The sequence below is a fragment of the Eleutherodactylus coqui genome, chromosome 4 (assembly GCF_035609145.1).
Source record: "Eleutherodactylus coqui strain aEleCoq1 chromosome 4, aEleCoq1.hap1, whole genome shotgun sequence".
NCBI classification, from domain to species: domain Eukaryota; kingdom Metazoa; phylum Chordata; class Amphibia; order Anura; family Eleutherodactylidae; genus Eleutherodactylus; species Eleutherodactylus coqui.
Window position 1 is genome coordinate 281,302,113 of NC_089840.1, and position 12,053 is coordinate 281,314,165.

The 12,053-nt window shown below is 46.4% G+C and overlaps 1 protein-coding gene across 3 annotated transcripts in view; it reads right to left on the minus strand.

The window, feature by feature from the left end:
* Nucleotides 1–540: 540 nt before the first annotated feature.
* The window catches only part of LOC136624337 (gastrula zinc finger protein XlCGF57.1-like), a 721,853-nt gene continuing 710,340 nt past the window's right edge, over nucleotides 541–12,053 (minus strand). For all 3 annotated transcript variants that reach the window (XM_066598268.1, XM_066598271.1, XM_066598269.1), the window contains one exon: nucleotides 541–2,401. In XM_066598268.1, the coding sequence (XP_066454365.1) occupies nucleotides 693–2,401 (1,709 nt within the window). In that variant the 3' untranslated portion in view covers nucleotides 541–692. The remainder of the gene's footprint in view (nucleotides 2,402–12,053) is intronic.

Consider the following 12,053-nt stretch of genomic DNA (forward strand, 5'->3'; position numbering starts at 1 on the left):
AGTAAAAGGGCGAATACCTCTAAAACAGCCTGGGTGATAAAACCCTGGCAATAAAAAAAAAAAAAGCAGATATTGAATCAGGCGGGAAGAGGGGGTTTACAGGTTCACTCTTAGGCTTTGCAATTCCAATATTGAGACTGTCCTTGAGCACACTGGCCCAGAGAACAGCTGATCACTAGGGGCCCCAGTGATAGACTCCACAGATCTATTATTCATGACTGATCTTGAGAATGAGCCATCAATAGTTGACAACTGGACGATCCCTTTAAATCTCAACTAAATTCAGCTACAAATCTAAAATCCAGGAAAAAACAAAGAGAAACTAAAAGGTTTGGCTCAGTAGATAGGGAGTAATAGGCGCCGGCCAGGATAAGGACAAAATAAAACATATGTGAGTGGGTTCTTATACATTAAGTTCAAAAAACTTCAATGGAAAGAGGATCATGGGATGGATGATTAAAGGGCAGAATTCCATCAGAAATTGATAGGCGCAGTAATTTTTTTTCAATACCTGCAACCACTTTTGAGTTAGGGATGATATGCTGATTTCAATAAACCTTTATTAACATTATATAATATGGAAACTACTAATTGTACGGCTTTTCAATTGTCATGATATTAATAAATCTAGTTTACAACTGAGATCATCTTGATGGTCGGTAACAGAAGTTCACGTGAGGCGGTCGAGGTTTTCAATCACGAAGAAGAAACTCAAGAAGAGAAGAAGATTTTGAATTGTGAATTTTCTGATGTTTAACAAGATTTGATTTCTTGGTAAAACATTTCTCACATTCTGAACATGAAAATGACTTCACCCCTGTGTGAGTTCTCTGATGATAAACAAGACTTGATTTCTGGATAAAACATTTCCCACATTCTGAACATGAAAATGACTTCTCTCCTGTGTGCATTCTCTGATGATAAACAAGACCCATTTTCATGGTAAAACATTTCCCACATTCTGAACATGAAAATGACTTCTCTCCTGTGTGAATTCTCTGATGTCTAACAAGACCTAATTTCTGGGTAAAACATTTCCCACATTCTGAACATGAAAATGACTTCTCTCCTGTGTGAATTCTCTGATGATCAACAAGACCCTTTTTCCTGGTAAACCATTTCCCACATTCTGAACATGAAAATAGCTTCTCTCCTGTGTGAATTCTCTGATGCTCAGTAAGATTTGATTTCTTCGTAAAACATTTCCCACATTCTGAACATGAAAATGACTTTTCTCCTGTGTGAATTCTCTGATGATCAACAAGACTTGATTTTTGGGTAAAACATTTCCCACATTCTGAACACGAAAATCGCCTCTCACCAGTGTGCATTCTCTGATGATAAACAAGACTTGATTTGTGGGTAAAACATTTCCCACATTCTGAACACGAAAATGATTTCTCTCCTGTGTGAATTCTCTGATGAATAACAAGAATTGATTTGTGGGTAAAACATTTCCCACATTCTGAACATGAAAATGACTTCTCTCCTGTGTGAATTTTCTGATGATAAACAAGACCCGTTTTCATGGTAAAACATTTCCCACATTCTGAACATGAAAATGGCTTCTCTCCTGTGTGAATTCTCTGATGGTCAACAAGGTTTGATTTTTGGGTAAAACATTTCCCACATTCTGAACATGAAAATGGCTTCTCTCCTGTGTGAATTCTCTGATGATCAACAAGACTTGATTTGTGGGTAAAACATTTCCCACATTCTGAACATGAAAATGACTTCTCTCCTGTGTGAATTCTCTGATGATCAACAAGACTTGATTTGTGGGTAAAACATTTCCCACATTCTGAACATGTAAATGACTTCTCTCCTGTGTGAATTCTCTGATGATAAACAAGACTTGATTTGTGGGTAAAACATTTCCCACATTCTGAACATGAAAATAGCTTCTCTCCTGTGTGAATTCTCTGATGATCAACAAGACTTGATTTTTGGGTAAAACATTTCCCACATTCTGAACATGAAAATGGCTTCTCTCCTGTGTGAATTCTCTGATGATTAGCAAGATTTGATTTTTGGGTAAAACATTTCCCACATTCTGAACATGAAAATGGCTTCTCTCCTGTGTGAATTCTCTGATGTCTAACAAGATATGATTTTTGGGTATAGCATTTGCTACATTCTGAACATGAAAATGACTTCTTCCCTGTGACAACTGTTTCTTCTTTAACATCTCTTCTGTAAATGTTATGTTGCTCACTAGTCTGTGATGAATCAGAAGATGGAACCTCTATAAAAGGATCAGATGACAGATGTTTGCTGGGAAGGGCTGAGGGTACATCTGGGATAATGGCAGGCTCTTCGTGTGTATCTTGTATGTTACCATCATCTTCCACTGTAAAACCTGAAGATATCAAATGTTCCTCTGAGCTCCTGCTGTCGTCATCTGCCAAGAATAAAACAGATTTTAACATTACAATTATATCAATATTTTATAAAAATTTCTATATAAAATATTCATACAAATTGTGAAAAAGACAAGTTACAAAAACCCTGTGCTCTTTTATGTATGAGGTTTTACTTACTTGAATAAGGGGTTTGCAGAGAGTAGCGAACCTCCTCAAGAATCCAGGTTAGCCTCTAAATTATCACCCGTTCCTCCAGGTTTCTTTTGGAGAGTCGGTACCTTCTGGTGTTTATTCCATTAGTGTAGGGCAATAGATACAATACAGGAGATGCAACGCGAGTCGGAGGGCTTACTGACTAATCTGCCACCTCCCATGAGCATATGACACAGAGACATGATAAAAGTATCAGGTACTTCTTAGAACTGGGGCGACCGGAAGTGTGTACGTGCGTGCATCCAGAAGAAAGTAGCTGCTGAGCTATATCCCGATACACGCTTAACCGGAAGCAGAGGTACATTTCTAGACGCAATTTTGTGCGCATGCTCGTCTTGCACATGCTCATTATACGGATTAAGTATACTTAATAACAAACGAGTGCCACATTTTATATTATTTCTCCAGAACCCCCATACTTTTATTTTTTACACACAAATCTCCAAAATTTTAACCCCTTAGTGACGGCCCCATCGGGATTCTACGTCCTCACTAAGTGGGCTTTAATCCTAGAGGACGTAGAAACATGCATCGTTTTAGGATTAATACCCTCTTAGCTGAGGACGTGTCAGCTTCATGTTGTCGGTGCCCGCAGGTAGCCGACAGCATGGAGCTGTCATCTTGGGCTGCGGGCAGTCCCCCCCGGCAATGCAATCGGCGCTATCCAATGGATACCCATCCCAACCAGCCCCCGTAATTACCCCTGTCTTCGGAAATACCACACAGTTCACATTATTACTTTTATCTAAGATTTGGGGGAACGCCAAAAAGGGGGCGGACGGGGGGGAATTTTTTAACGTGTCAATTTTTATTCCATACAAGTGAGCAGTGGGGCCTGGAATTTATTCAGTTGTGCCCTGCAATCCAACAGATGTTCCTTCCATTATAGGCCTTGCCATGTGTCCTGTAAGTAGATTAGGGCCACAATGGGTACGTTTCTGAACACGGGACAAGCGGGGGGATCCATTTTGGGGTTAAAGTCTTCATTCCTATGTACACTGTACAAAAAAAACCCAGTTTTTAAATTGACAATATTGCCAAAAAATGAAAATTGTAATTTTTTCCTTCTGCTTTGCTTAGATTCATTCAAATACTGTGGGGTCAAAATACACAGTACACCCCTAGATGAATTCGTTAAGGGGTCTAGTTTTCAAAATGAGGTCATTTGTGCGGGTTCTCTATCGTTTTGGCCACTCAATGTCTCTACAAGTGGGCATTGGGACCTGGAATTTATTCCGTTGTACCCTGAAATCCAATGAGTGCTCCTTCCATTATAGGCCTAGAAATGTTTCCTTTAAGTAGATTAGGGCCACAATGGGTATATTTCTGAACACGGGAGAAACAGGGGTATCCATTTTGGGGTGCAAGTAGTCATTCATGTGTGTGCTGTACAAAAAAGTTGATTTTAAACTGACAGAATTGCCAAAAAAATGAAAATCACAATTTTTTCCTTTTGCTTTGCTTGAATTCATTCAAAAACGGTGGCGTAAAAATGGGCAGTACATCCCTAGATAAATTTGTTAAGGGGTCTAGTTTTTAAAATGGGGTCATTTGCAGGGGTTCTATATGGTTTTGGCCACTCAAGAGCTCTACAAGAGTGGTATGGGGCCTAAAACGCCTTCAAGCAAAACGGATACTTTTGGTATAACTTACCGTAAAATCTCTTTCTCGTCACGTTCATTGGGGGACACAGCCAGACCATGGGGATATAGCCACTGCCACTAGGAGGCGACACTAAGCACAAGTGTTAGCTCCTCCCACCAGGCTATATCCCCCCTGCAGGCACTCAGCTAATTAGTTTGTATGCAAGCAGTAGGAGTAGCCAGTGGGAGTACACAAGAAAATATTTACATTTTTACGTAAACCAACACATACCAGTACTTCTGGATAATTATATTGTCATCTGTGACCCGAGAACAACGGGCTCCAGCCATGCTATCTATAATGAAAATAAATCTTTGGGAGGGTGCTGTCCCCCCCAATGAACGTGACGAGAAAGAGATTTTACGGTAAGTTATACCAAAAATATCCGTTTCTCGTCCGTATCATTGGGGGACCCAGCCAGACCATATGACGTTCAAAAGCAGTCCCGAAAACAAAATAGGGTGCGTTATTCTCCAAATGGTCACAGTCAGGGACAGCCGCTTGTAGAACCTTTCTACCCATGGCGGCGTCCGCTGATGCATATGTATGGACTCTATAAAATTTTGCAAATGTATGCAAGGATGTCCAAGTAACCGCCTTGCATACCTGTAATGCCGAGGCTCAGTGACAAACCGCCCAGGAAGCCCCCACCGGCCTTGTGGAGTGGGCCGTTATCCGAAATAGAGGCGACTGCACCTTGGCTCGGTAAGCCTCCGCCACTAGCGTTTGAATCCACCTTTAGATGGTCACCATAGAGGCCGCCGATCCCTTACGCTGTCCCTCTGGTATTACGAACAGTGTCTCTGTCTTCCGGAAGTCTTTGGTTCTTGTAACATAAATTCACAAGGCCCTTATCAGATCCAGTCGGTGCAGTGCTCTCTCTCTCTCGCCTGTACCGCTGCTGGAGAAACAGACAGAAGTACGATATCTTCGTTAAGGTGAAATGCTGCTACTACCTTTGGCAAAAAAGCCCGGAGCTGGTCTCAATACCACCTTGTCCTGTTGGAATGTCCTGAAGGGAGGGGTTCGTCCTACAGAGCGGCTAATTCGGACACCTACCGTATCGATGTGATCGTCACCAGAAAAAGCACTTTCCAGCATAGAAGCCTCAGAGGTACCTCTCTGAGTGGCTCAAACGGGTGTGATAGTAACGCATTCAGCACCCAATTAAGATCCCATGCCAGAGTAGGTGGCCTGAACGGGGGTGACACATGCATGACCCCTTGAAAAAAAGTTTGCACCGCTAATTTATTAGCGATTGGTCTCTGAAAAGAAACCGAAAGAGCCAATACCTGGCCCCTTAAGCGTTTTCATATATGATAATAAATTCTTGATGGCTCCGGCTTCCTGGCTTGGATCATCGTTCGGATGACTGCCTCAGCGAAACCTTGTTTCCTTAGTATAGCGGTCTCAATAGCCAGGCCGTCAAGCGAAGAGACATCGAATTCGGTGGAAGAGCGGTCCTTGTGACAGTAGCTCCTCCCGTTCTGGGAGTGGCCATAGGGCGGTAGTCAAAAGCTCTACTATGTCTGGATACCCCGCTCGCCTCGGCCAATCCAGTGCGACCAAGATCACTGGCCCTCCCTCCTTCTTGATTATCTTTAGTATCCTCAGAATGAGTGGAAGAGGAGGAAATACGTACGGCAATCTGAACCCTGCCTACGAACTCACCAGAGCGTCTACCGCTATTGCCTGAGGATCTCGCGAACGTGCCACAAAGGGCATCCAGGCAGAATTACAGGATACTTCCAACATTTCTACATCCGGGGTGCCCCAGCGATGACAGATCGCCTGAAAGACCTCCGGATGTAGTTGCCATTCGCCGGGATCCACAGTCTTTCGACTGAGAAAATCCGCCACCCAGTTTTCTACCCCTGGGATGTAAACTGTCGAGATGGACCGCAGATGTTTCTCTGCCTAAGTATGCCGGATACTTTTGTTATTGCTCTTGCACTTCTTGTGCTCCCCTGACGGTTGATGTATGCTACTTCTGTGGCATTGTCTGTCTGGATTTTTACATCCTTGTTGAGAAGTAATGAAAATGCTGTAATGCTCGTCAGATGGCCAGCAGCTCCCGAATGTTTATTGAGAGTCTTGCCTCGTCTTGTGACCACACCCCCTGGGTGGAGTGTCCCTCCAGAGTCCCACCCCAGCCGTAACGACTGGCGTCCGTCGTCAGTATCCTCACTGCCCTGGACGTAGTGACCGACCCCTCTGGATTCTCCTGTAATTCATCCACCATCTCAGAGTAACTTGGATGCGTGGTGTTATGGCAACCTGTTGATCCAGCGTCCACTGTGACTTGTTCCAACGTGACAGGATGAAAACGTTGAAACTCCCTGGAATAAAACTGCGCGAATAGTATAGCCTCGAAGGAGGCCACCATCAGGCCCAATACCCTCATGAAATGCCTGATGGCTATCCGTCTACCCCGGAGCAGGAGATGCACCTTGCTGACCAGTGTTACCGCCTTCGCTTACAGTAGGCGAATCTGGTGTTTCTTGGTGTCGAACACCATCCCCAGAAACTCCAACTGCTGAGTCGGTACTAGGCAAGATTTCTCGTGGTTGATGATCCAACCAAATTCTTCTAGTGTCTGAAGCGTGATGCGCAGACTTTCCAAATTGCCTTCCTCTGGCAAGGGGTGGCCATCACCCTTCTTGAATGGAGTAGTGCCATTACCGCTGCCAGAACCTCTGTGAAGATCCTTGGGGATGTCGAGAGTCCGAATGGTAGCGCTATAAATTGGTAATGGCTCCCATGGACCTCGAAACGTAGGAATTGCTGGCAAGATTCGCGAATTGGAATATGCAGGTATGCATCCCTGATATCCACCACTGACAGGAAAACTCCCCTGGTTCCGTAGAAGTTATCACTGGCCCGAGGGATTCCCTCCTGAAATGTTTTGCTCTGACGTAATGGTTTAGCAGTCGTAGGTCGAGGACCGGCCTGACCCTGCCATCTTTCTTGGGGACTACGATGGGATTTGAATAAAAACCCCTTCCGTGCTGACCAGATGGCACGGGCACCACTACCCCTTGTGCCAGTAGCGGTTCTATTGTTGGGTGCAGCTGTGCTGCTTTCCCTGGATCCTTTGGTACCCTGGATCTGAGGAGTTGATCCTGGCAAGGTTGCGAACTCCATAGCATGCCCTCGCAAGCCGCCCTCCTGTACCCAGGCGTCGGCTATGTGGGTCAACCACACATCCTGAAACCGGAAAGTCTGTCCACTTGGGTGTCTTTAAGCGAGATCGCCAGGCTAGCCTGGCTTTAACGGAAGTAGCCTTCCTCTGCTCAGCTGGCGCCCTTCTTGACTGAGTCCACTGCCCTGTTGAGGGTCGGGACGAAAATCGCCGAAAAAAGAGAAAGCTTCTCCTTAATCAGGTCGTCTAGTTTGGGGGCCAAACAGTCTATTGCCTTCGAAGGGCAGTTTCGTTGGAACCCCTTTGGAGGATGCATCCGCTGACGATCCGTTCAGCCATAGTGTCCTCCGCTTAGCCACGGAAGCTGCCGATGCGCGGGCTACAAATTCGCTGCGTCCAAATTTTGCTGCGCAGGCAAATTTTCGCTTGACTGATATTTTCCGTCACGTCAAATATCTTTTCGCAGTTGCTTTGCCCATGCCACAGATGCCTTGCTCACCCAGGCAGAAGCGAAGGTGGGCCGCAAGGCAGTGCCTGCAAAGTTGTTTTTGCCATGGCATCTAGTTTCCTGTCCTGCGAGTCGGTTAGGACCGCAACATCGGCAGAGGGCAATGCCGTGCTTTTTGGTAAACGTGACACTGGTGGGTCCACCATCGGGGTACTGACCACCCTTTGTCGAGGCCATCTGGGAATGGATACGCCTCAAAAATCCTGATGGGAAGGAAACACTTGGCAAAAGCGTTTCTGCCGTTCAAATAATACGGTAGCTGGTGGCACTTTTACCGGAGTCTCGGCTACCTGTAGTCGGTCCTTAACTGCTACCACCAGGCTGTCCATTAAAGTGGCAGCCTGGACATCTGTTCCCCATCTAGGTCTGATAGAGAGAACGCAGCTGACCTTTCCACCTCCTCTGGTCCGCTACTTCCCCCCGAGAGAACATACGGGGGCTGCGTTTGGGATGCAGCCTGGGATGCTGAGGAGCATAAGGCCCGTGAGGGGTCCAGATGAGACCAAACCGACCTCGCTGTATACCGAGACTGCCGGGAGAATTCCCTGGACCTATGATACGTCCAGGAGGATCCCCTGGAACCATGAGGGGTGTGAAACGACTCCTTAGAGTGTTGAGACCTAGCGGACTTGGACGACTTCCTAAGGCGACGAGACCTCTGGGAAATTTCCTCAGGGCTGCAGGATCTCTGTCTTTTATGTGACCTTCCCCGTGAATGCTCCGGGGAGGATGCTTCAAACTGCGACTCTAAACGGCGCAGTATCACCGCTGACGAGCTGGCTAGTCCTGAAACGGCCGGCAAGGGGCCTAGTCCAGTTAGCCTCGGTCACCTGCTCCAGGGGTGGCGGGGGGGGGGGGGGGGGACCGGGGTCCCTGGAGCTGACCGTGCCGAAATAAAATTCGCCTAGCGGGATTCCACCTGGCCGCATGGGAACTTTGTGTTGCGCATGCATAAACTTTGGCCCTCCCCACAGCTTGACTGGAACCCTCTGGTCTGGGGTCAGACATGGCGCAATCCGCACACCCAATGGGTAACCGCAAAGGGGTGGGGTAACCTTGTACTGCTACAAGGGGAGAGACACAGACAGGAGAGTGCTGCCTCAGCAGGGCTTACCCTGTCCCGCGGCTGTCCTGTCCCAGCTGGAGCTTCTAGGAACCTGGCAGCACACCACAAGTTTCTCTGCGGATATTGATGCTGGAAACTGACGCTGCTGGAGCTGGCACTGATGAAGGTTGGCGCTGAGGGTTGGCGCCGCTCTCTGTCACTGAGGATTGGGGCTGACTGATGCTGAAAATGCTGCCGAAAGCCTGAAGCTGGGAAAGCTGAAGGCTCGCTGGTCAATAGCGCTGGTTCCGCTGGAAAAACCGCTGGGATAAGCAGCTCAGGCACAGCAGTTCCTCAGAGAGGGTACTGCTGCACAGGCACTATGAGCGGCCATCTTCCCAGCTGGCCGCCTCCTTCAATGTCCCACGTGGCCGGGGTGGGCATGGCCTGCCCCGGAAACCCGGCCGCGTCACCATAAGTGCCTGCGCAACCTTTAAAAAGTGTCCCTGAGGGCGGCGCTTCCAGCCGCGCCGCATGTGCTGCTGCAGCCAGTAGCCCTCTTCTGCCGTGTCCTGGTCTGCGCATGGCCTCCAGCCGTTGCCAACACCCTTGGTAAGCCCCGCTGCCGTCTCCCGACATTCCCCCCTGATGTGCTCCAGAAGGGGCCATCTTAGGGGGATCTCTTACAGCCAACCTGCCGGGGCACCGCCGCTCCCTAGATTGAAAGAAGGGAGGGGGAGGGGGGGTAAGAGAAGGAAATTCACCGCTTGGCCATCTTGACTCTCCTGATGCCATGCTCCTGGTACGGCCCCCTTAAGGTGTTACCTGACAGCCGACCTGCAGACCATAGGGGGAGATGTTTGAGGGGTCCTCCACGTCGTGGGTACACTCCTTCCTCCCCGTCTGAACTCCAGCAGTGTTCTCCCCCAGCGCTCGCCGTCAAGAGGGGTGCTACTCCAGAGGGGGGAACCCTATAGCTGGCGGGCCACGACGCCAATGCACAGAGGCAGGGTCGTGCCACCTTTTCTTCTCTGGGTAAGACGTCACAGTGTGGTGAGTACACCACCTGCCAGCGTCTTCCCCGGGAGGACAGGTAAGCCAGGGAAAAGCCCCGACTCCCTGGATTCCCGCACTTGAGGTCTCCTCTGGACCTAACTAAGTCACGTTTGCCTCCTTGCAGACACTAAGCTAAAAACTAATTAGCTGAGTGCCTGCAGGGGGGGGGGGGTATAGCCTGATGGGAGGAGCTAACACTTGTGCTTAGTGTCGCCTCCTAGTGGCAGTGGCTATATCCCCATGGTCTGCCTGGGTCCCCCAATAATACAGATGAGAAATTTATGTTCTGAAAGACACCGACTTCTCCTTTCGTTTTGGGCCCCGTTGTGCATCCAGATTTAAGATTAGGGCCACAATGAGTATATTTCTGAAGACGGGAGAAACAGGGGGATCCATTTTGGGGTATCAATCCTCATTTTCATGTGCACTATAGGAAAAAAATTTCTTTAAAATGACATATTTGCAAAAATATGAAATTTTATTTTTTCTTCTCTAAATTTAATTAATTTCTGAAAAAAAACTGTGGGGTCAAAATACACATGACCCCCCCCCCCTAAGTGGATACATTAAGGGGTGTCGTTTTTAAAATGGGGTCATTTAGGAGGGTATCTATCATTGTGACACCTATGAGCCTTTGCAAACTTGGCTTGCTGTAAGAAAACAGTGTTCCTCAAAATGTTGAAAATTAATGTTAAATTTGTACGTCATCTAAATGGTTAAAAAAAATAAAAAAAAAAAAAACACAAAAGTTTTTCAAATGTGCATTCAGAATAAAGTAAACAGATGGAAATATATATCCTATCAAAAATTTGTACAGTATGTTTGCACATATTACAGTTGAAAATGTGAAAAAAATGATCATTTTTTTCCATTTTTTTTCCAGTATTGGTACTTTAAATAAACATACACGAATTATATCGGTCTATTTTTGGAACGTAAATTAAGTACAACATGTGGCGAAAAAACAATGTCAGAATCACTTGGATACGCAAAACCTTCACGGAGTTATGCTATGTTGAACGACATGTCAGATTTCCAAAATCTGGCTCCGTCACTAAGGCGCAATCAGGCTTCGTCACTAAGGGGTTAATGAACAATCTAATGTATAAAAGAAGTGTTTTAAAGAGAAGGGGCACCCAGGGGTGCTGGTGAGTTCAGCGATGCTAAGAGCGCAACAACAAGACCAGTTAGAGAATCCACAACAGAAACCTGAGAAAACTGAGGAGCAGAACTCCAAAACATTGTTCTGAAACCACATTAATACTCAACCTTCCCACCTGAGGAACATCCTATCGAAACATTGGGGGATCCTACAAGGTGACCCCTTTCTATCTGACAATATCCCCTGTCGACCTCAAGTGGTACTCGAAGAAATAAAACTGAAAAATATACTGGGCACCCTCTCACCAACCCAAATGGAAGATCCTAACTCATATTCCGGGTTCATCCATGTGTGTGTGGAGGGGGGGGGGGAGTGAGGGGCATATACGATGCTTTGGGATGTGGCATATAAAATTGTAAATGCTGCCAGAATATTTGCCACAGCAGGAAGGAGATATTTATACAAGATGTGAATAAGAGTTATATTCTACAATATCTTTTAAACTATGGATGGGGTCTGGCTGAGGGAAAAATCCAAGGCAGCGTTTATAGAGAAGTTCCAACAATATCCGTTTCTAGCTTAATCCATTGTTTAGACTTCCTGTGGAAGTGCCAGTTGAACGATCTAAGAAGGATAGAGGCTTAAGGCCAGAAAGCCCCGCCCCTCCTGTGGGTTTAGGTTTTGAGAGGGTTCGGTAGCTGATGTGTAAAAGCAGATTGTAGGCATTTAAAAAAATTCACGGGGAGCTGAATAGGCAGAGTCTGGAATAAGTACAACAAGCGAGGGACGACGTCCATCCTTAGCACATTTATTCCACCAAAACGGGAGATATTTTTTGTCGTAGTTATTCAAGCTCAGATATGTAAAAATATTAAATAGTTAAAGGGCTTTTCCCATTAACTGCAGGTACAATAATTTGTGGAGCGCCTAGTCTACTGATAACATCCTAATGGGACAATTACTTTACCCAATAAATTTAC